Source organism: Schistocerca nitens, chromosome 4 (genome assembly GCF_023898315.1).
Source record: "Schistocerca nitens isolate TAMUIC-IGC-003100 chromosome 4, iqSchNite1.1, whole genome shotgun sequence".
Taxonomy (NCBI): Eukaryota; Metazoa; Arthropoda; class Insecta; order Orthoptera; family Acrididae; genus Schistocerca; species Schistocerca nitens.
Genome location: NC_064617.1, coordinates 321,547,373 through 321,573,676, shown reverse-complemented (window position 1 = coordinate 321,573,676; position 26,304 = coordinate 321,547,373). Strand labels below are relative to the sequence as shown.

The following is a 26,304-nucleotide window of genomic DNA, read 5'->3' as shown; positions in this document are numbered from 1 at the left end:
GTAGTAAAAATATTTATGCCCAATAACAACCCTAAGACACTGTTTGACAATCAGGGTACTTACGTCTCTCTTCTACGGTTGTTAGAATAGGATCATTCCATGTCAAATCACCTAGGACATATCACCTGCTGTCCCAGTTGTAAATTTGCTTTTATTTGTGCCATATGAACTTTTGCAATTTTTTTCCTCAGACTAAAATTTCTTTTTATACTGAATTTTTGATGTTCTGATAATTTACTGCTGCGAGAATGACTATGACTACGTACTTACGTACTGTGACTATATACTTACATTCAGACATAGTCATTGCTCTGGTGTTTGAAGGTTTTGATTTGAATTATTTTATTTATTTATTTATTTATTTATTTTCAAAATTAAGAGAGTTGTGTGGTTAACAGAAATACAGTCATCTGAGCAGTAAAGTTAAAAAAAAAAAGTGAGAGAAAAAATGTTAACGTATGTAATTTCAGGAAAAAATAAAAGTGTGTAGAAAAACTCTTATATCACATTTCTTCAACCTGCTGGGAACCTGATTTTGGTCTTAAATAATTCCAAGTTGTAGGTTTTCTAATAAAACAAAAAAGGGCATTCTGTGAACGACCACATAAATAAAAGAAATTTTTGGACTGATGAAAAAAGGCTCATTCCAGGTAAGTTCATCCAAGCTTGATACCCACTATCTCCAATTTTCATGAAACATTTTGTGCTTGTTACTTTTGCCATGGTAACCAGTTTAAAAATTTCTTTCACGTGTAACATATAATTTTTTAGGGAAAAAATTGTGAAAGGTTTCAAAAACATATATGGGGTAGGTAAGAACTAACATCCGACAAAAAATTATCTACAACTTTTGTAATACTTAAGCAATTTTCATGGAACTGAAAACATTTGTTGTTGTTGTTGTTGTGGTCTTCAGTCCTGAGACTGGTTTGATGCAGCTCTCCATGCTACTCTATCCTGTGCAAGCTTCTTCATCTCCCAGTACCTACTGCAACCTACATTCTTCTGAATCTGCTTAGTGTATTCATCTCTTGGTCTCCCTCTATGATTTTTACCCTCCACGCTGCCCTCCAATGCTAAATTTGTGATCCCTTGATGCCTCAGAACATGTCCTACCAACCGGCCCCTTCCCATTAAGTTGTGCCACAAACTCCTCTTCTCCCCAATCCTATTCAATACCTCCTCATTAGTTACGTTACCTACCCACCTTATCTTCAGCATTCTTCTGTAGCACCACATTTCGAAAGCTTCTATTCTCTTCTTGTCCACACTAGTTATCGTCCATGTTTCACTTCCATACATGGCTACACTCCATACAAATACTTTCAGAAACGACTTCCTGACACTTAAATCTATACTCGATGTTAACAAATTTCTCTTCTTCAGAAACGCTTTCCTTGCCATTGCCAGTCTACATTTTATATCCTCTCTACTTCGACCATCATCAGTTATTTTACTCCCTAAATAGCAAAACTCCTTTACTACTTTAAGTGTCTCATTTCCTAATCTAATTCCCTCAGCATCACCCGATTTAGTTTGACTACATTCCATTATCCTCGTTTTGCTTTTGTTGATGTTCATCTTATATCCTCCTTTCAAGACACTGTCCATTCCGTTCAACTGCTCTTCCAAGTCTTTTGCTGTCTCCGACAGAATTACAATGTCATCGGCGAACCTCAAAGTTTTTACTTCTTCTCCATGAATTTTAATACCTACTCCGAATTTTTCTTTTGTTTCCTTTACTGCTTGCTCAATATATAGATTGAATAACATCGGGGAGAGGCTACAACCCTGTCTCACTCCTTTCCCAACCACTGCTCCCATTTCATGCCCCTCGACTCTTACAACTGCCATCTGGTTTCTGTACAAATTGTAAATAGCCTTTCGCTCCCTGTATTTTACCCCTGCCACCTTCAGAATTTGAAAGAGAGTATTCCAGTTAACATTGTCATAAGCTTTCTCTAAGTCTACAAATGCTAGAAACGTAGGTTTGCCTTTTCTTAATCTTTCTTCTAAGATAAGTCGTAAGGTTAGTATTGCCTCACGTGTTCCAACATTTCTACGGAATCCAAACTGATCTTCTCCGAGGTCCGCTTCTATCAGTTTTTCCATTCGTCTGTAAAGAATTCGCGTTAGTATTTTGCAGCCATGACTTATTAAACTGATAGTTCGGTAATTTTCACATCTGTCAACACCTTCTTTCTTTGGCATTGGAATTATGATATTCTTCTTGAAGTCGGAGGGTATTTCGCCTGTCTCATACATATTGCTCACCAGATGGTAGAGTTTTGTCATGACTGGCTCTCCCAAGGCCATCAGTAGTTCTAATGGAATGTTGTCTACTCCCGGTGCCTTGTTTCGACTCAGGTCTTTCAGTGCTCTGTCAAACTCTTCACGCAGTATCTTATCTCCCGTTTCGTCTTCATCTACATCCTCTTCCATTTCCATAATATTGTCCTCAAGTACTTCGCCCTTGTATAAACCCTCTATATACTCCTTCTACCTTTCTGCCTTCCCTTCTTTGCTTAGAACTGGGTTGCCATCTGAGCTCTTGATATTCATACAAGTGGTTCTCTTCTCTCCAAAGGTCTCTTTAATTTTCCCGTAGGCAGTATCTATCTTACCCCTAGTGAGACAAGCCTCTACATCCTTACATTTGTCCTCTAGCCATCCCTGCTTAGCCATTTTGCACTTCCTGTCGATTTCATTTTTGAGACGTTTGTATTCCTTTTTGCTGCTTCATTTACTGCATTTTTATATTTTCTCCTTTCATCAATTAAATTCAATATTTCTTCTGTTACCCAAGGATTTCTATTAGCCCTCGTCTTTTTACCTACTTGATCGTCTGCTGCCTTCACTACTTCATCTCTCAGAGCTACCCATTCTTCTTCTACTGTATTTCTTTCCCCCATTCCTGTCAATTGTTCCCTTATGCTCTCCCTGAAACTCTGAACAACCTCTGGTTCTTTCAGTTTATCCAGGCCCCATCTCCTTAAATTCCCACCTTTTTGCAGTTTCTTCAGTTTCAATCTGCAGAACATAACCGATAGATTGTGGTCAGAATCCACATCTGACCCTGGAAATGTCTTACAATTTAAAACCTGGTTCCTAAATCTCCGTCTTACCATTATATAATCTATCTGATACCTTTTAGTATCTCCAGGATTCTTCCAGGTATACAACCTTCTTTTATGATTCTTGAACCAAGTGTTAGCTATGATTAAGTTATGCTCTGTGCAAAATTCTACAAGGCGGCTTCCTCTTTCATTTCTTCCCCCCAGTCCATATTTGCCTACTATGTTTCCTTCTCTCCCTTTTCCTACTGACGAATTCCAGTCACCCATGACTATTAAATTTTCGTCTCCCTTCACTACCTGAATAATTTCTTTTATCTCGTCATACATTTCATCAATTTCTTCATCATCTGCAGAGCTAGTTGGCATATAAACTTGTACCACTGTAGTAGGCATGGGCTTTGTGTCTATCTTGGCCACAATAATGCGTTCACTATGCTGTTTGTAGTAGCTAACCCGCACTCCTATTTTTTTATTCATTATTAAACCTACTCCTGCATTACTCCTATTTGATTTTGTATTTATAACCCTGTAATCACCTGACCAAAAGTCTTGTTCCTCCTGCCACTGAACTTCACTAATTCCCACTATATCTAACTTTAACCTATCCATTTCCCTTTTTAAATTTTCTAACCTACCTGCCCGATTAAGGGATCTGACATTCCACACTCCGATCCGTAGAACGCCAGTTTTCTTTCTCCTGATAACGACGTCCTCTTGAGTAGTCCCCGCCCGGAGATCCGAATGGGGGACTATTTTACCTCCGGAATATTTTACCCAAGAGGACGCCATCATCATTTAATCATACAGTAAAGCTGCATGTCCTCGGGAAAAATTACGGCTGTAGTTTCCCCTTGCTTTCAGCCGTTTGCAGTACCAGCACAGTAGGGCCGTTTTGGTTAATGTTACAAGGCCAGATCAGTCAATCATCCAGACTTGCCCCTGCAACTACTGAAAAGACTGCTGCCCCTCTTCAGGAACCATATGTTTGTCTGGCCTCTCAACAGATACCCCTCCGTTGTGGTTGCACCTACGGTACGGCCATCTGTATCGCTGAAGCACGCAAGCCTCCCCACCAACGGCAAGGTCCATGGTTCATGGGGGGGGTAACATTTGTTACGCATTGCTAAAATATGCTTTGCTACATAATCACCACCATTATCTACCAGTTCCAATAAACGGATGTGGATGTTTGCTACAGACTTCCAAGAACTTGGTGAATTTGTTCCTCCAATTCATCAGGACTTTTTGGTTCTGTGTGAAAAGCTTCATCTTTTGCACTCCCCAAGAGGAAGAAGTCGCAGGGCATTGAGTCAAGACTCCTTGCTGGCCTTTCAAGGGGTCCACAACATCCCAACCATGTCCTGGAAAATGGGTATTGAGCTCCGCACGGACAAGATATGTAAAGTAAGGCAGGCCCCAGTGTCGTATAAAAATTAGGTCATTGGAGTTGTCTCATGTGGATACGATACTGTGAACATAATTTTTGAAGCATGTCAAGATGCCATTCTGCATTAATTATGTCCCGAATGAGAGTGGACCCACAATTTCTGTGTATGTCGTACCACACCACAGTGTGACCTTTGGGCAGTGTTGGCTTCATTCGGCAACCACCCTTGGATCCTTGCCGGCCGGAGTGGCCGAGCGGTTCTAGGTGCTACAGTTTGGAACCGCGCGACCGCTACGGTCGCAGGTTCGAATCCTGCCTCGGGCATGGATATGTGTGATGTCCTTAGGTTAGTTAGGTTTAAGTAGTTCTAAGTTCTAGGGGACTGATGACCTCAGCAGTTAAGTCCCATAGTGCACAGAGCCATTTGAACCTTGGATCCTTTGTTGGCCAATAACAACAGTTATGCCAGTTAACAACCTTCCTCGACAATAAACACAACTTCATCAGCCCTCAGGATATTACCAAAAATATCGGACCAGTCTTCATACTAAGTGAGTATCATCACTCGTATTCCAACTGATGAACACAGTCATCCGATGATAATTCCTGACAGTAATATGGTTTCCATGGATGAAAATTCAGCTCTCTGTTCAGAAGAGTTTTGACTGTGTGTCAGGTTAAACCATTTTCACAAGGTTCCTGTCTTTGTGATTTCTGAGGACTTAAGAGTGAACATTTTCTGAACACAGAATGAAATTTTCACTCTGCAGTAGTGTGTGCACTGATATGAAACTTCCTGGCAGATCAAAACTGTGTGCTGGACCGTGACTCGAACTCGGGACCTTTGCCATTCGCGGGCACAGCCAGGAAGTTTCATTTCCTGAACCATTTGCACGTTTTTCTCTGTACTGCATGCTGAGGTTGACCACTTCTTGTAACATCTTACACACAACCTGTGTCCATTAGCTTAGAATGATAATTCTTTATGGTCTTTGCACGACGTCCTTTCATACTTCAGCACCATCTCTGTACTTGTACCCGGATCAGAGTACTTAGTATCCAGATGCCAGCTGACCCCACTCATGCAAGGTGGCTCGCCATTGATCTCTACAATGACATAAATTTAATAAATTTTACCACTGTAAGGAACAAAATGTTTGTTTCATGAAAATTAGTAAAGTATGAAAAAAGTTATAAAAATCTATCAATAGGGAGTTAATTCTCAACCGACCCATATAAAAGCCTTGGCTGAAGCTTCCCACTTGGATTGCATTACTTTATGGGGAAAACTTAGCTTATTTTCAACATTTCACTGTCAAATCTTTCCAGATATGAGAAAAATGGCATATCTTCATGAGAAAAAAAATTTAATAACTCCGTTGACTTCTGGGAATATAGAAATCTAATTCATATGGCTCAAACAATGATTTCTTAAATATGTAAAATGATTTCAGGCAAAACTGTTATCAGGTCATTCTTTATTTTTAATTGAAAGTCAAATATGATATATGATCACAGACAAAAAAAAACAGTCTCATGTTTCGCTAAAATAATAAAAGTAAACAGCCAAAAATTATAATTTTAATTGAAGTATTTTAGTTATTTATATTAACTTTATTCTGGGTAGACAGATTTTTAAATTTGAAACATTCATGTTCAGCAATGAAGATCCTTGGAGTGCTCAATTGAAAGTTTTAGTAGTGTCACTATTTTTAATCCACCCTGACTAATTAGATTCTGGGTCATTCAATGTAAAATCACAGATATTTTGGTGGTTCCTAAGGTGACCATTTCAGAATTTAATCATATTTGGTACATGGATATCTACATGTCTTAATAGTAAAACTGCCAAATAGCACTGTCCCAACTCCAACATTTTTTTTTATAAATATGGGTATGAAGGCTCAAGGATGTTTATATGGTCATTAATCAGGCACCAGTTTCCCTGTTTTCTGACACCTACTACAGACCTCAATTTTTTGTGCATTTAGTATGTAGGCCACTAAATTGATATGATGTATAAAAAGCAAGATACATAATTCAGATTTCTTCTAAAAAATATTAAAAAACACACTTTTTCCTTGTTGTGCTTTAAATTTGTGATTTTTAAAAAAAATCATAACTTTGCACAGAAAAACAGTACAGACCTCATCTTATGCACTGCAACTCATTAGTGCTAGTATTAAGTGTAAATAATAATGAGAACCATTTGACTTTGCAGTTAGTAGTTCTTACCTTTATAACACTGCAACAGCGTATTTACGTAGCTTATTCAATCAAATACCAAGTTTGGCTTAGTACATACGATGCCCCAACAGAACAATTAGTCCTGTCACGAAAAAGCCACGTATAACACTCCCTGTCTGCTATTGCTACACCATAACCCTAAAGTAGGAGTCAGTTTGCAAAACAGAATTATTTTGTTATAGTAATTATGGTATAAAGCAACATAGTAGTGTTACCCTCTGAGAGGAATTTTTGTTGTGTTATTCCTAATGGGGGTGGCTTATCGGAAGTGAAAGTCAGGATTACGTAAATGTTAGAACAGTAATAAACAAAATTTTGCCTATCTGCACTGTTTAATTAATAAAGAAAAACGGTCGCCAGCCTAACTAGGCAAGAGAATGATTAACATTCTCGTTTAAGAAAGTAGGTATAAGTAACTATAACGGACAAACACAACCTAGACTTGGCCACACGCGAGTGCAATGAACTCTGACACACATATGTTTTAAGATTGAAGCTAACAACTGGAGCAGCACAAAAACTATTTGCAAAATTATAACACATATAGAAAAACACTATCATTTTCAGGGCTTACACAAACTGAGTGGTCTTTATACTGTTAATATGCACACAAGAGAGACAAACACTTAGTAATCATGAACATATAATTTCCTACTATGCAGTTTTCTACTTTTACTACCGTGAGACATAAAATTAACATTGATGTAAGATACTGACCCACTTTCTGAGATTAACAACAGGCAGTAATGTGATCATTTACTAAGCAAAACTTTATAAGCCTGAGTCTTAAGAACTTTTAATTTGAAATTGGCAACAACACATTAATAAGCATTTTTGCTAAGAAAATTATTTTCAGCAAGCATCATTAACTCTAACTCAGTCTCTCGCCACATTAACTTTAACTTTACTATGTTCAAGAGGCATTAATTAGAAAACTGGGTTTTAACGTACTTTCAGTAAGGACACTCTGTAATCACTTTAGTTCAAACGGAGAGGACCCTGAGAGGTGTTATGATGAGGAGAAAAATCAAGGTTGGTACATAAATTCAGATATAAATTACCTTATATTTGAGCACAATAACACCTCCATTAAGCTGATCCTTCACTGTACATCATTATAGTATTACGTTACAGTGATTGCGCAACGTGGTGGCAACTGCATGTTGGTAGGTGGATTCGCAGACTGAATTGCTGGACTCTGTCATTTCTCGGTGGCGACGACAGATACAAATTCCAGAATAGTTCCAGCTATTTATCCATCCATCTGAGGCCTTGGAAAGTAGTAGAAAAAACCTCTCTCGGAACCAGCACCATATGCATCTTTTACATGGCAGTGCAGGGACTCGTAGCTCATCTCCGACTGCAGGCTCGTGCCCGACTGACTATCAGTTCCACCTTTTCCACCTAGGCCAACCACAATTTACACGCGCTACACAGTTCCGTTCCCGAGGGGAACCACAACAACTTTTACATATAGAATAACTAAGAGCCCTAAGTGAGGATCAGCAATTTACATAACAGCAACCAATCATTTTAAACAAAACAGAACATTTGTACATATAGACATTTCTACAAGAAATTATTCACACAAAATTACAATTACATACAGTAAGTTTTGTTCCCTCCAAGTGGGTCAAAGCATTTAAACGAGAGATATGCTACACAGCATACAATCAAATCATGATATCAAAGCTTGTACAAAGAAAGGAGTATACAATTTTGTGTTATCTTTCAACCAAACAATATTTACAGAAGCTCAATGATGTAACATTAAATGAAACAAAGGCAAAATAAATCAGTAGGGCATTAGAGCCATGGTGTTACACCTTCACTTAAAGATGAATCCATTAAAAAAGATAATAATTTAATTAATTTCTATGTTGGGGGGGGGGGGGGGGGCGCTAATGCAACCAGTTGAATCACAAGTTGGTTTCTCTCTGAAATTCTTACATATCTATTAGCAGTCATAGGTGAAAAGAAGAATACCCTAACTAACTTTATTCATTTGCAAAGAATAAAATGAAAATGCCACTTACACATGCCATTCATTTTCAACACTACACGGCATTGGTAAGTAAAAACCAAGTATTACTTGAAAATTTTTTCCGAATATACACTCCTGGAAATTGAAATAAGAACACCGTGAATTCATTGTCCCAGGAAGGGGAAAATTTATTGACACATTCCTGGGGTCAGATACATCACATGATCACACTGACAGAACCACAGGCACATAGACACAGGCAACAGAGCATGCACAATGTCGGCACTAGTACAGTGTATATCCACCTTTCGCAGCACTGCAGGCTGCTATTCTCCCATGGAGACGATCGTAGAGATGCTGGATGTAGTCCTGTGGAACGGCTTGCCATGCCATTTCCACCTGGCGCCTCAGTTGGACCAGCGTTCGTGCTGGACGTGCAGACCGCGTGAGACAACGCTTCATCCAGTCCCAAACATGCTCAATGGGGGACAGATCCGGAGATCTTGCTGGCCAGGGTAGTTGACTTACACCTTCTAGAGCACGTTGGGTGGCACGGGATACATGCGGACGTGCATTGTCCTGTTGGAACAGCAAGTTCCCTTGCCGGTCTAGGAATGGTAGAACGATGGGTTCGATGACGATTTGGATGTACCGTGCACTATTCAGTGTCCCCTCGACGATCACCAGTGGTGTACGGCCAGTGTAGGAGATCGCTCCCCACACCATGATGCCGGGTGTTGGCCCTGTGTGCCTCGGTCGTATGCAGTCCTGATTGTGGCGCTCACCTGCACGGCGCCAAACAAGCATACGACCATCATTGGCACCAAGGCAGAAGCGACTCTCATCGCTGAAGACGACACGTCTCCATTCGTCCCTCCATTCACGCCTGTCGCGACACCACTGGAGGCGGGCTGCACGATGTTGGGGCGTGAGCGGAAGATGGCATAACGGTGTGCGGGACCGTAGCCCAGCTTCATGGAGACGGTTGCGAATGGTCCTCGCCGATACCCCAGGAGCAACAGTGTCCCTAATTTGCTGGGAAGTGGCGGTGCGGTCCCCTACGGCACTGCGTAGGATCCTACGGTCTTGGCGTGCATCCGTGCGTCGCTGCGGTCCGGTCCCAGGTCGACGGGCATGTGCACCTTCCGCCGACCACTGGCGACAACATCGATGTACTGTGGAGACCTCACGCCCCACGTGTTGAGCAATTCGGCGGTACGTCCACCCGGCCTCCCGCATGCCCACTATACGCCCTTGCTCAAAGTCCGTCAACTGCACATACGGTTCACGTCCACGCTGTCGCGGCATGCTACCAGTGTTAAAGACTGCGATGGAGCTCCGTATGCCACGGCAAACTGGCTGACACTGACGGCGGCGGTGCACAAATGCTGCGCAGCTAGCGCCATTCGACGGCCAACACCGCGGGTCCTGGTGTGTCCGCTGTGCCGTGCGTGTGATCATTGCTTGTGCAGCCCTCTCGCAGTGTCCGGAGCAAGTATGGTGGGTCTGACACACCGGTGTCAATGTGTTCTTGTTTCCATTTCCAGGAGTGTATATGTGGTTCACCTGTAAGTCGGAACTGTAAACAGATGAGAGCTGAAAACAGTTATCAATCATTTTTCTTGACGCTTGACATATATGTTGTATATATTGTTGTATATTGTTGTATATATTGTTAATTGTCTTCTCAGTGTACAGAATTACAAGAGGCAGATTGGATGCACAAATGAAGTGATATATCCTTATTCTATTACTATTAATTGGAAAGATAACTTAAGTAAAATGTGAGAAAAGGTGCAAGCAATAATGAGAATCATTAATAACTTTAAATATATGTACTGGTATATAAAACAAATATGAAAATTCCTCAAAGAACAGTTTCATAAAAAAAATTCAAATATGAAGAAGGAAACTATCTTTAAAACTCTTGCACCTCGGGTATAACTTTGTTTTGTGTGGCATCTTGTTACAAAAACTAAATGAGTTTACTTATTGGTGGATTTTTTTCATAGTACCTGTTGTCAAGTTTATACAACTGCGCACTTTGTGTTTGTAATGAGGGGACATGCGCCTCAAATTTAACATTTGAGAAGGGGGCCTGAACAGCACCATTCCTAAGAGGGCCCAAACAGCAACTTTCCTTCTAGGACATGAAAGGAATTGTGATTCAGGAGCAGGCATACAGTTAATCTCAATGCCTTTAAATTCATATGATGCCTGGGAAATGTGTCCTGTGTACCATTCCTATGTATCGTATTTGAAAGCCACATACTGCCAGACATGCAGCTGTGCCCACTAAGCTTTTTCTTGAGCTTCCATAACAACAGTGGTCCCATTTGCATATGTTCTGTTCATTAGAAAGGTGTTAGTAGCAATGACTAGAAATGTAGAGTTTGATTGTGTTTCTGGAATTGTCCTCATTGTACTTTCCCCTTCTTTCAAGAGACCTTCGTACGAGTTGACCTTCTGTGAAGAAGCAAAGAACTTATTAACATCCTGTATTTCATGGTATATTTTATGCACAACTTTTTTAAATTAACAAAAGTATATCGTTTCTGCACGTGAATTTTCTTGTTATTTGTCATGGTGGAAACATAATCTTTTATCCCTTGCACAAAGTCTTTAACAATTTAAAATAATAGTATGTCATTTTTCACAATTTCAGGAATCACCTTTTGACCACTTCTGCATTCTGGAGCAGCAATTGCACCACTACTCTCTCTCATTTTTCTTACTACAAGTACTATGTGCTCTGTGACACCAGCAGTAAATGCTACTCTGGCAATGCTCCATGAAGATGAAGCAAGTGATAAAATTTGAATCTGTTTGTTGCGAATTGAATTCTACATTTCTGAGTGAGGAGCTCCATTACATTGGAAAAATGGTCACCTATTCACATGGTCAGTCCGCACAATACAGGGTGTTAATATCTACATCTACATCTACACTCCGCGAGCCACCTTACGGTGTGTGGCGGAGGGTACTTATTGTACCAGTATCTGATCCCCCCTTCCCTGTTCCATTCACGAATTGTGCGTGGGAAGAACGACTGCTTGTAAGTCTCCGTATTTGCTCTAATTTCTTGGATCTTTTCGTTGTGATCATTACGCGAGATATATGTGGGCGGTAGTAATATGTTGCCCATCTCTTTCCGGAATGTGCTCTCTCGTAATTTCGATAATAAACCTCTCCGTATTGCGTAACGCCTTTCTTGAAGTGTCCGCCACTGGAGCTTGTTCAGCATCTCCGTAACGCTCTCGCGCTGACTAACTGTCCCCATGACGAATCGCGCTGCTTTTCGCTGGATCATGTCTATCTCTTCTATTAATCCAACCTGGTAAGGGTCCCATACTGATGAGCAATACTCAAGAATCGGACGAACAAGCGTTTTGTAAGCTACTTCTTTCGTCGATGAGTCACATTTTCTTAGAATTCTTCCTATGAATCTCAACCTGGCGCCTGCTTTTCCCACTATTTGTTTTATGTGATCATTCCACTTCAGATCGCTCCGGATAGTAACTCCTAAGTATTTTACGGTCGTTACCGCTTCCAATGATTTACCACCTATGGCATAATCGTACTGGAATGGATTTCTGCCCCTATGTATGCGCATTATATTACATTTATCTACGTTTAGGGAAAGCTGCCAGCTGTCGCACCATTCATTAATCCTCTGCAGGTCTTCCTGGAGTACGTACGAGTCTTCTGATGTTGCTACTTTCTTGTAGACAACCGTGTCATCTGCAAATAGCCTCACGGAGCTACCGATGTTGTCAACTAAGTCATTTATGTATATTGTAAACAATAAAGGTCCTATCACGCTTCCTTGCGGTACTCCCGAAATTACCTCTACATCTGCAGATTTTGAACCGTTAAGAATGACATGTTGTGTTCTTTCTTCTAGGATATCCTGAATCCAATCACAAACCTGGTCCGATATTCCGTAAGCTCGTATTGTTTTCACTAAACGTAAGTGCGGAACCGTATCAAATGCCTTCCTGAAGTCCAGGAATACGGCATCAATCTGCTCGCCAGTGTCTACGGCACTGTGAATTTCTTGAACAAATAGGGCGAGCTGAGTTTCACATGATCTCTGTTTGCGGAATCCATGTTGGTTATGATGAAGGAGATTTGTATTATCTAAGAACGTCATAATACGAGAACATAAAACATGTTCCATTATTCTACAACAGATTGACGTAAGCGAAATAGGCCTATAATTATTCGCATCTGATTTATGACCCTTCTTGAAAATGGGAACGACCTGCGCTTTCTTCCAGTCGCTAGGTACTTTACGTTCTTCCAGAGATCTACGATAAATTGCTGATAGAAAGGGGGCAAGTTCTTTAGCATAATCACTGTAGAATCTTACGGGTATCTCGTCTGGTCCGGATGCTTTTCCGCTACTAAGTGATAGCAGTTGTTTTTCAATTCCGATATCGTTTATTTCAATATTTTCCATTTTGGCGTCCGTGCGACGGCTGAAGTCAGGGACCGTGTTACGATTTTCCGCAGTGAAACAGTTTCGGAACACTGAATTCAGTATTTCTGCCTTTCTTCGGTCGTCCTCTGTTTCGGTGCCATCGTGGTCAACGAGTGACTGAATAGGGGATTTAGATCCGCTTACCGATTTTACATATGACCAAAACTTTTTAGGGTTCTTGTTTAGATTGTTTGCCAATGTTTTATGTTCGAATTCGTTGAATGCTTCTCTCATTGCTCTCTTTACGCTCTTTTTCGCTTCGTTCAGCTTTTCCTTATCAGCTATGATTCGACTACTCTTAAACCTATGATGAAGCTTACTTTGTTTCCGTAGTACCTTTCGTACATGATTGTTATACCACGGTGGATCTTTCCCCTCGCTTTGGACCTTAGTCGGTACGAACTTATCTAAGGCGTACTGGACGATGTTTCTGAATTTTTTCCATTTTTGTTCCACATCCTCTTCCTCAGAAATGAACGTTTGATGGTGGTCACTCAGATATTCTGCGATTTGTGCCCTATCACTCTTGTTAAGCAAATATATTTTCCTTTCTTTCTTGGCATTTCTTATTACACTTGTAGTCATTGATGCAACCACTGACTTATGATCACTGATACCCTCTTCTACATTCACGGAGTCGAAAAGTTCCGGTCTATTTGTTGCTATGAGGTCTAAAACGTTAGCTTCACGAGTTGGTTCTCTAACTATCTGCTCGAAGTAATTCTCGGACAAGGCAGTCAGGATAATGTCACAAGAGTCTCTGTCCCTGGCTCCAGTTCTGATTGTGTGACTATCCCATTCTATACCTGGTAGATTGAAGTCTCCCCCTATTACAATAGTATGATCACGAAACTTCTTCACGACGTTCTGCAGGTTCTCTCTGAGGCGCTCAACTACTACGGTTGCTGATGCAGGTGGTCTATAGAAGCATCCGACTATCATATCTGACCCACCTTTGATACTTAACCCAGATTATTTCACATTCGCATTCGCTAATAACTTCACTGGATGTTATTGAATTCTTTACTGCTATAAATACTCCTCCACCATTGGCGTTTATCCTATCCTTGCGGTATATATTCCATTCTGTGTCTAGGATTTCGTTACTGTTCACTTCCGGTTTTAACCAACTTTCCATTCCTAATACTATATGCGCACTATTTCCTTCAATAAGCGATACTAATTCAGGAGCCTTGCCTTGGATACTCCTGCAGTTTACCAATATTACGTTAACTTTTCCTGTTTGTGGTCTCTGAGGACGGACGTTCTTTATCAACGATGCTGATGTTCTCTCTGGTAAGCCGTCAGGTATTTTATCGTTTCGCCCAAGGGGGGGTCCCTCTAACCTAAAAAAACCCCCGTGTGCACTCCACACGTACTCTGCTACCCTAGTAGCTGCTTCCGGTGTGTAGTGCACGCCTGACCTGTCTAGGGGGGCCCTACAGTTCTCCACCCAATAACGGAGGTCGATGAATTTGCAACCATTATAGTCGCAGAGTCGTCTGAGCCTCTGGTTTAGACCCTCCACACGGCTCCAAACCAGAGGACCGTGATCGACTCTGGGCACTATGCTGCAGATATTAAGCTCAGCTTGCACTCCGCGTGCGATGCTGGTTGTCTTCACCAAATCAGCCAGCCGCCGGAAGGAACCAAGGATGGCCTCAGAACCCAAGCGGCAGGCGTCATTCGTTCCGACATGTGCTACTATCTGCAGCCGGTCACACCCAGTGCGTTCAATAGCTGCCGGAAGGGCCTCCTCCACATTACGGACGAGACCCCCCGGCAAGCACACAGAGTGCACACTGGCATTCTTCCCCGACCTACCCGCTAGTTTCCTGAGGGGCTCCATAACCCGCCTAACGTTGGAGCTCCCTATAACTAATAGGCCCGCCCTCTGTGACTGTCGGGACCTTGCCGGAGAATCGGCCACTGGCCAAACAGGCGAGGCATCCTGTGGTGGCTCGGAAACGATGTCATCACCACTAGGAAGCACCCCGTACCTGTTGGAAAGGGGTAAGGCAGCTGCCACGCGGCCAGATCCCACCTTCGCCTTTCGGCCAGGCACGCACGAGCCCACCACTGTCCGCCATTCACCCTGGAGTGATGGCTGACCGGTAAGATGCTCACTGCCGGAAGACGCAGCGACATCAGGGGTTCCATGTGATTCCAAGGCCACCGAAGTAGGCATAGGTCTCACCACAGTTGCCCCAACGCCACTACGAGCCGACGCCTGCGCCTCGAGCTCGATGAGCCTAACAGACAAAGCCTCTTCACAGATCAAATCATATCAGGGTTTCTTGGAACATAGGTACAATACAGTGAGGACAGATCCAGGAACAAATAGTTCAAATGGCTCTGAGCACTATGGGACTTAACTTCTGAGGTCATCAGTCCCCTAGAACTGAGAACTACTTAAACCTAACCAACCTAAGGACATCACGCACATCCATGCCCGAGGCAGGATTCGAACCTGCGACCATAGCTGTCGCGCCGTTCCAGACTGTAGCGCCTAGAACCACTCGGCCCTCCAGCCGTCTTCCAGGAACACAATTGAATCTTACATCACTAGTTCACTGCTACTGACATCTTTCTAACACATGCAAATGGAAGCACTGTTGCTATGGAAGCTCAAGAAAATGCTTTGTGGGAACAACTGCAAGGCTGGCAGTAGGTGGCTTTCAAATAAGATGCATGCGGTACATTTCTCTGGCATCATATGAATTTAAAGGTGTTGAGATTAACTAGATGCCTCCTGCTAAAGCACAATTCCTTCCACGGCCCAGTAGGAATGATGCTGTATGGGTCCTCTTCTCTGTGTTCTGTGTTACATGTAATACATGCATGTACATTGAGAATGATCAGACATGCATCTGCCCTCAACAAATATAGTTGATACTTTGCCGTCATCATCAGCACAAAGGCAAAATGTGCAGTTGGATAAACTTGACAGCAGCTGCTGTGAAAATGTCATATCCTTCGCCATTAAGTGAACTCGTCTAGTTTTTGTGTCAAGATGTCAAGCAAAACAAAGTTATATGCAAGGTGGAAGAGTTTTAAAGATACAGTTTCCATCTTTATAACTGATTTATTTTTATGAAACTGATTTTTCAGAATTTTTATATTTGTTTTATATACCAGTATATATTTAAATATATCTAAAAAGAAAGATGATGTGACTTACCAAACGAAAGAGCTGGCAGGTCGATAGACACACAAACAAACACAAACATACACACAAAATTCTAGCTTTCGCAACCAACGGTTGCTTCGTCAGAAAGAGGGAAGGAGAGGGAAAGACGAAAGGATGTGGGTTTTAAGGGAGAGGGTAAGGAGTCATTCCAATCCCGGGAGCGGAAAGACTTACCTTAGGGGGAAAAAAGGACGGGTATACACTCGCACGCACACACATATCCATCCACACATATACAGACACAAGCAGACATATTTTTCCCACATGGAATGTTTCCCTCTATTATATTCACAGTATATATTTAAAGTTATTAATATTTCTCATTATTGCTTACACCTTTTCTCACATTTTACTTAAGTTATCTTTTCAATTTACAATAACAGAATAAGGATATATCACTTAATTTGTGCACCCAAGCTGCCTCTTGTAATTCTTTACACTGAAAAGACAATTAACAGCGAAATACAACATATACATTGAGAAAAATGATTGATAACTGTTTTCAGCTCTCACCTGTTTACAGTTCCAACTTACAGATGAACCTCACATATATTAGGAAATTTTTTTCAGAGAATACACATGGTATTTACTTACCAATGCCGTTTAGTGTTGAATGTGGATGGCATGCATAAGTGGCATTTTCATTTTATTCTTTGCCAGTGAATAAAGTTAAGGTATTCTACTTTTCACCTATGATTGCTAATAGGTATAGATATGTAAACATTTCAGCAAAAAATCAACTTGAGTTGCAACTGTCATTTCGTATAGTTCTACCCCCTACAGCTCCCTCAAATATCATGGAAGTTATCCTGTCATATCTCAACACATACCTTATCATTCTGAACCTTCAGCTTGTCAGTGTTTTCCAGGTGTTCCTCCCCATTTTGATTCTGTGGAGTACCTCCTCATTCTATATCTTATAGTCCATCTTTTCAACTTTCTTCTATGGCATCTAATCTCAAACATATCAGTTCTCTACATTTCCAGTTTTTGTGTAGCCCAGGGCAGGGTGGACTCTACCTTACAATCTTAAGCTCCAAAGATACTTTCTGAAAAAATTCTTTCTCAAATTAATGCCAGGACTGCCCTCCTTGCCTGTGCTAGTCCGCATTTTATGTCCTCCTCGCTTCTTCTTCCCCGCCTCGAAGGTAGCAGAATTCTTTAATGTCATCTACTTCATTGTCACCTATTTTAATGTTAAATTTATCACTAATCTCATTTCTGCTACTCCCTGTTACTTTCATCTCTCATCAGTTCAATCTCAATCCATATTCTGTACTCATTAAACTGTTTATTCGATTCAACAGGTCCTGTAATTCTTCTTCACTCTCTCTGGGGATGTTAATGTCATCAACGAATAATTTTCAGTGATACCCTTTCACCCTGTAGTTAATCCCACTCTTCAACCTGCCTTTGTTTCTGTCATTCGTCACTAACATATCGGTCGAACAGTAAGGGTGGGGGGTGGGGGGAACAGCCGCATCTGTGTCTTACACTCTTTTTGATCCAAGCACTTTATTCTTCATCTTCTGTTCTTATTATTCCCTGTTGGTTCTTGTATATATTGTATGTTACCTGTCTTTCCCTTTAGGTTATTCCTATTTTCCTCAGAATTTTGAACATCTTGCACCATTTCACATTGTTAAACACTTTTTTTTTAGATCGACATATCCTATCACAGTGTCGTGCTTCCATCGTCAAGTGCAACATCGGAAGTGCCTGTGTAGTGCCTTTACCATTCTGAAAGCCAAACTGATAGTCATCTAACAGAGACTCTACACAGCATGAATAACTCAACAAACACTGGCCAATATGCAACTGGGCTGCCCTTCACTATTGACTCAGCAGCCTATCACTTTCATCTTGAGATTTCATTTTTGGACTTCTCAAGCTTGCTCTTGGTGGAGAGCACTACATGGACAACATGAGGAGAGTATTTCACGAATAACGTGAATGTGCAAAAGTTGGTGTGCAGCTGGATTGAAACACAACCACATACTTTTTGAAAATACCAGTAAAAATTGGTAAAAGTGTAGATAAAGATAGATCATTACGCAAGAAAGTAAGAATAATGTTTAGTATGTTGCAAAAAGTGAGAAATTGAAGAGTTGGACAAAAAGGAAAGGAAGGTACTTCAGAAAATACTTTGCCCAAGAAAAGTCTGAAGTATATGAATGAGAAGAAGTAATGAAGAGGTCTATACCCAAACTGAAAAACTATCTGCTGCTCTCAGGAAAAGGAGAATTTTGTATAATGGTCACTTGATTTAAATGAACTCAGAAAGACCGACTAAAAAAATATTTTTTGATGCCAACACAAATCCCAAAACGCAAACTGGTTGGTTCAGGGACTTGCAAAAGGACATAGCAGAAATTAATGTTACGAAAGCAGTGGTTATCTATATTTGAATCACCCTTGTGCATATTTCAATAATTCATCAGATTCTGTAAGTATGACTAATGTATATTTTTTCTCTGTGTTTAATGTCAATAATTTTTATGTCACAATGGAAAAAATATTACAGCACCATGAAGTACTCCGTATTCTGAGTGTATTTCATCTTTGAAATACTCCTCTCAGATTTTTTTCTGTCGGATGGTTGGATATTCAGATGTTGCATGAAAAGCAATGGCAATGAAAATGACAGTCATTCAGTGTACCAAGAATTTCATTGAGGTGGTGAAGAACGACAAATTTGAACCTATTAAAATGTTTGCTAAGGCCCCTGTAACTGGGAACCCCATTGCTAGCAAATATCTTTATGAACCACATTGAACATATTATTTTCAAAAAATAGTAGGAAAAGAATACAACATACTATATTGGTTCTGGTATATGGATGACATTCTCTGCTTAATAGATGAACTACAAGCAAAAATTGATAAACTACATATGGGCATCAACAAGGTATATAAGAATAAAAAATTCACAATTGAAAGAGAACAGAATAACCACATTAACTTTCTTGATATAACGCTCAAAAAAAGAATAATAAGCATATCTTTGAAATTTACCATAAACTCGCGGCAACTGACATTATCATTCCCCAGTCTTCGAACTGCCTACACTCACAAAAGCAATCAGCACTTCAAAACATGCTCCATAGACTCAACTCAGTGCCACTCAACAAAGAATATTGCCGAAAAGAACTTGATGTAATAATGCCGACAGCCAAAACAATGGTTACAATACTAACAGTCACAAAGCCAAACAACAAAATTAAATGTAAAATAAAAGCAGAAAATATAAAACTACAAACAACACAACAGACTGAAATAATCACAAACTCTCAGTACCATAAGTGCACAGAATAATCAGGAAAATATAAGAGAAAACATAATAAATATAAGAGAAAAAAACAAGATGGTACACAGTGACATACAAACACAAACACACATATAAAATCGCCAACATTTTCAAAAGACATGGTATAAACATTGCATACACCCCAAAACTGACAAAAGACGTAGACATATACCAGAAGCCAGGTATATATAAATTACAGTGTAACACATGTGAAAGCAGATATATAGGACAAATAGGCAGAACATCTGATGTCAGATACAAAGAACACAAGAGAGCCTGGAAGTATGGGACAAACCACATTTGCAGAACACCTAAGGAAACACTGTCACAAACCAACTCCTAGAGAAGATGACATGAAAATAATTAGAATCAACAATAAAAAGCAGCTCCTAACCCTCAAGGAAATTACCACATACAAAAAAACAAAGCAGAAAATAAAACCCTGTTGAATTATCAAGTACACATGACGAACAACTCATTGTGTACACTAATAGATAAAATAATATACTAAAACACACACTCACTCACTCACTCACCCACCCACCCACCCAGATATAAACAGAACAGAAATCAATAGACAACACTTTCCAGCATATACTTCGTTCCGTTGACAACATGTATGTGAACAACCAAAGTGAACACAGTTGTTAAGAGTTTAAAGTAGAATTTTGCTTCACAGCAGTTAGGGCAAACAATATGAAAATTGTGAAGAGAAAAGTTTGTAACACAAAAACATGCTTATGGTTTGTAATTGAAATTGTAGTGCAACTTCCAACATGCGACCAGATGAAAAACAATTGCCAACCAGGAACATGTACTTAAAAGACAAGATGGAAACTGAGCTGTTTTTTAGTTTACAAATATAAATTGTCGAAACAAAACTGTATCATTCTAGATGTCACCGATGATACCTTAAATTAAAAGGTGAAACGTGTCTGGAAGGGATAAAGTACATTGCAGAAAGAAAATACAGTTTTCATTTACAAAAAAAATATAATTTCATTCCATTTCTACATATTACCCTGTCATGGTTTGGAAAAGTGTAATGGAACTGTGTAGCTGGAAATGTTGAAGACTGCTGCGCCAGACAGTCATTTCCTTCCTTCGAAACTTGTTTTTAAGGGATTTGATAGGTTTTTATATGTGTAAATAACTAAAGACATTTACAAACACTGAAACATCAGAATTCCTTAAAGTTCTCTAAAATCTTATATACAGAATATTCCTCTGAACTCTTATCTCTATTGACAATAATTTTTTCTTGTCTTCTTTCCAGCTTGATTGGAATTAAAGTCAGCTGTGGCCAAGAACAGTTGGATAAATTTCTTTCAGTGCTTGTGTAAAAGAGTTGACTTGTGGTTTTCCTTATCTGATCCTGGAATGTATGGTTTCTGTGAGCTTATAACATGCCCACCACTGCTTATCACTTCTTTCGCATCTGACCTTACTCACATACATTCTCCCATCCTGGACTAGGTTGTAAACATGTCTTACCTTTTGATCTTATTCTGCTGCATGCTTAATTTTTTGAAATTTGTAATTTTATGATTATTATTTTAATAATGTAGTATATTTGCTCACTGGATGTGGAACTGATTTTTTTTTAAAGGGACCAAAATTTCAAAATTTAATTGAGAGAGTCCTGTATTAAAGAGGGTTAACGCATGCTGAGCTAAACAGTTGTCACTTTTTCTGACTGTTCCATTTGAATATGATATGTGTTATTTAGATTTCGACATGATAGCTTATTCACGATTGGCTGTTGGATAGAACTGACTGAGCGGATGACAAATTTGATCACATTGTGCTGAAAGTAGAGGACCTTTTCTGTTAGCTTTTCTGTTTAAACAGTGATGCTGGGGAAACATGCTATTTTAAGGCACTACTATATTAAAAATTTGTAAATCAGATTTTGGTATTGTTTGTTGTAATAAATTGCTAAAATTGTACATTGATAAGTAAGAATGTTTTTGGTTTTGATTATCATTGTATGAGAACAATTTTTGAACTCCACTAAAAGAAAAAATGTCAAGAATTAAAGACAGTAGTAGATTATGCATTAACGGACTGTGAAAATAATTTGGAATGTTGCCATGAAGTGGGATCGTTTTACAGTGATGTCATTATATCAAAAGTTGAAGTTTAGTGGCAAATGAATACTAATACTAGTTTAACTACGTGAGCACGTCACAACCCAGTTCACAGTTTTGGGCAGACAGTACCTCTCCCAAACTTGGATGAGTGGCAGTGAATGCAGTGCTGTGTTGTATAGTGGGTTATCTACAGCTTAGAGATTCTTTTGAGAATGCGCACTACTGGAAAGTTTAGCAATTAAAACTTTTTGATTCTGTCTTGTTTGAACTTGCAACTATATTTTAAGATTAAAGAACATTTATTTAATGAGCATGAAATACAATCTAATTTTTCACATTTCCAACAGGCAATAGCATCAGAGATCGCAATCCACCACCAGTCCACCATCTTACAAGCACGAGCAGGAGTGTTGTTGATGCAGTTGCTGCAACTCGACTTTTTGATGACTTTCTTGTTCAACTCACAGTAAGGCATTTGTGATTTTGTTTTGAATGATTACATTCCTGACCTAGTTTGTGATAGTTTTAGTGTGTGAATGTCCAATGGTTCTGTGAAAAGTAATTTAATACTGTATATTTTTTTTAAAAAAGTTATATCATCTTGTTAATGACCAATGTTTCAAAATGCTTTGCTAAAAGTTTAAACTAGAGTTGCTTTTGTCAATTTTTTTCTCCATATCAAATGATGCTTAGGAAAAACGATCTTTTAAGGTGGTGGTTGGAAATAATTACTATTAATTTCTTCCCTAATTGTGTATCTTTTATCATGAAAAGAGGGCAATTCCAGATCTGCTTAGTGACCAGCCCTTCATTTTAGGTAACACTGGGATGAGTTTTGCATGTCGTCTTGACTCCCGCCAAGAATACTTCGAGGGAGAATTTCAGCTGCTACTGAATGAGTGGTTAATACATTTACTTTTTGTCAGCAGTTGATGAAGAACATAATGCTGTGACAAAAATATTAGTAGTTTAAAAATTTTTTGAAACATTTTACCTTGTTTCTATTGGAAAGTCAGTGGTTATAACAAATGAAAAAAGAAAATTTGGAACAGCAGTTACATGCCTCCTAGAGTGGTGCCTGCTTCTCACTAGCTTCAGCAGACTCCTATGTAGTAAGGAGTCTGGTGATGACCAGAACAATGGTTGAAACCGGTCACCAGTAAATAAATTAACATCTTTTTGAAGCTAGGGCTGTATACACTCCGGGACAACCGGGAAATCCGGGAAAAACCTGGGAATTTTTTCATCTGGGAGAAAACTGGGAAAAACCCGGGAATTTTTAAGAATTCGGGGAATTTTTCGTTGTTTTAGTTTTCAGTTAAATTTTTGTAGTTCTGACTGGCAAGAACTTGTACTCTAACAAAGAATTTTACTTTAGCCCATTATTGCAATATATAATACTGCAGCAATAAAACTTAAATAAGGAAAAAATAAAATAAATAAAACTTAAGTTGCAAAGGAAATACGCCATTTACAGCAACAGAACATTGCGCACACACAAGCGCCTGCCGACAGCAAAATATGTCAAAGGCTTTAGGATGAAGACCGCAATAATTCATAACAACAAACTGCTTTTGGTGGGTGTGACGTCACAGCAGTTAACATTAGATTTGTTTGAGAAGTTGCCAGTAGGCTTATGCGTGTGCGCAGTTGAGTCCTATATGACAGTACCTTCTCACTCTTCTGGCAAACACAAACATACACACAAAATTCAAGCTTTCGCAACCAACGGTTGCTTCATCAGGAAAGAGGGAAGGAGAGGGGAAGACGAAAGGTTGTGGGTTTTAAGGGAGAGGGTGAGGAGTCATTCCAATCCCGGGAGCGGAAAGACTTATCTTAGGGGGAAAAAAGGACAGGTATACACTCGCGCACACACACACACTCACACACACACACACACACACACACACACACACACACACACATCCATCCACACATACACAGACACAAACAGACATTTGTAAAGGCAAAGAGTTTGGGCAGAGATGTCAGTCGAGGCGGTAGTACAGATGCAAAGATGTTGTTGAAAGACAGGTGAGGTATGAGCGGCGGCAACTTGTTGAAATTAGTGGAGGTTGAGGCCTGGCGGATAACGAGAAGAGAGGATATACTGAAGGGCAAGTTCCCATCTCCGGAGTTCTGACAGGTTGGTGTTAGTGGGAAGTATCCAGATAACCTGGACGGTGTAACACTGTGCCAAGATGTGCTGGCCATGCACCAAGGCATGTTTAGCCACAGGGTGATCCTCATTACCAACAAACACTGTCTGCCTGTGTCCATTCATGCGAATGGACAGTTTGTTGCTGGTCATTCCCACATAGAAAGCTTCACAGTGTAGGCAGGTCAGTTGGTAAATCACATGGGTGCTTTCACACGTGGCTCTGCCTTTGATCGTGTACCCCTTCCGGGTTACAGGACTGGCGTAGGTGGTGGTGGGAGGATGCATGGGACAGGTTTTACACCGGGGGCGGTTACAAGGGTAGGAGCCAGAGGGTAGGGAAGGTGGTTTAGGGATTTCATAGGGATGAACTAAGAGGTTTACCACATGTTGTGTCGTACTTGTAAAGGCACATGTTCTAGCAGCACAGGTAGAGTATCCCCTATGAAATCATGATAACGTGCTCCATTGAGCGTAGGTGGAAGAATATGGGGCCCAATCAAGACATCACCAACAATGTAGAGCAATGAGTCGCATGTCAACACAAACACCGAAGTCAACATTACCTTCCTTCAATTCGCCCAACTGGCGGTGAATCGAGGAAGTACAGTACATACTGACGAAACTAAAATGAGCTCTAACATGGAAATTAAGCATTTTCGGACACATGTCCACATAACATATTTTCTTTCTTTGTGTGTGAGGAATGTTTCCTGAAAGTTTGGCCGTACCTTTTTGTAACACCCTGTATACGGTTAACAGTTTGCTTCCTGTGGCTGTTCCGTAGGAAATTTTGGCAGGAAATCCACTTTTTATGTAAGACATTCTCGTATGAAATCTCGTATTCGTGGCGTTAAGTGGGGGTCATTTTGAGATAATGTACGTGATTGGGTTGTTTTTGTTTAAGTGGTTCAAAGTAAGTGTCCTGGTGTGAATGCTTTATCTGGAATCTGTAGGTTCATATGACTATTGGTGAGGTCGTGGAAAAGCTTTGTAGTATGAGTATTTTGATCACAGCATCATTCGATAAAAAGGAAGTCTTTGTGTGTGTTGCCAGACACATACATATTCACCTAGGCTGCTGACAGCTGCAGTGTTGTGTACTCTGAGCCTCCCTCTGTCCTTTCCAGACGCCCTTGTATCAACTGGTATTGCCTGTGTGCATTCGCCTCTGACCTTTCTTTGAACACAGCAGATGTCCTTTGTATACAGTTCTTTGCTCACGAAATAATGATTAGAAAAGATTTATTTGGAAAAAATCTAGTGGAAGTTTTAGGTGAAAGTGTGTAGTAGCAGGTAGAGTACAGATTTTCCATTAGTAATGACAAGCACAGCAGTAGGCAGGAAGGCAGTTTAACATCTGATATGTGATATGTGTTTTCACATAACCTGAAATTCTCATGGATGCCAATGCAATAGGCCCATAACATGATTATGAACTATTATGACTGAGTAAAATAAAATGGCACTGGACTGGCATTTGGAAGGATAATGGCACTGGACTTGCATTTGGAAGGATGACAGTTCCAAATTTAGATTTTCCACAGTTGTCTTAAGTCTCTTACGCCAAATACAGTGGAGGCTCAGAACATTTGCTCTCTCTCTCTCTCTCTCTCTCTCTCTATCTCTATCTCTCAATGTCCTTGTGAATGGTATGCTAGACCATAACATTCTTTTTGATATTATAAGACTTCCATCTGTGAGGCATATATGTAGATTAATTTTGGGACATTGGGGGATAATGTAAATATACTTATGAGTATCTACACAAAACAAAGTGAAATGCAGTCCAATACACAATCTTAGAGAACTCATGTGGACTCCAAAATTCCTGCTGTCTAACGTTTGTGATGAACTCTGAAACTTTTTGGTTGTAAGTTAAGAACTCAGTGTTATAAAATATTGATCATGGCTGTAAACAGCAACAGTAAAGCAGTAGTCTTGAAAAGGGTGAAAGAATCAGCCAACCAGTTATGTAACACAGTTTTATTAGAACCCTTGATCTATGCTCGAATAATTATAAAATTGATCTATGTTTCAATAATTATAAAATTATCTTCTTCGGAAACAGATTGTAACACTTGTTACATATTGTGTTGAAAAGTTACATTAGAATTAAGCTGTTTTGGCTCTTGTCAAATAAAAATTCATTTCAAAAGCAATAAAATCATGAGTCATGATCATCAGATAACAACAGTGTGAGCTTCATAGATATAATTTGATTCTGGGTGGAGCAGTTGGAGATAGCGGTCAGGTGTGTGTGTGTGTGTGTGTGTGTGTGTGTGTGTGTGTGTGTGTGTGTGTTTCTTTTCTAAAGAAGGCTTTGGCCAAAAGCTGTTTAACATTCTTTTCATTGTGCCTGTCTGCAACTCAGTGTGT

General features: G+C 40.0%; 1 protein-coding gene across 1 annotated transcript in view; it reads left to right on the top strand.

Annotated features, from left to right (window-relative positions):
• LOC126252975 (DNA polymerase delta subunit 2) overlaps window positions 1-26,304 on the top strand; it is a 131,729-nt gene that overhangs the window by 84,583 nt on the left and 20,842 nt on the right. The window contains exon 5 of the mRNA XM_049953995.1: window positions 22,115-22,233. Coding sequence (XP_049809952.1) covers window positions 22,115-22,233 — 119 coding nt within the window. The remainder of the gene's footprint in view (window positions 1-22,114; window positions 22,234-26,304) is intronic.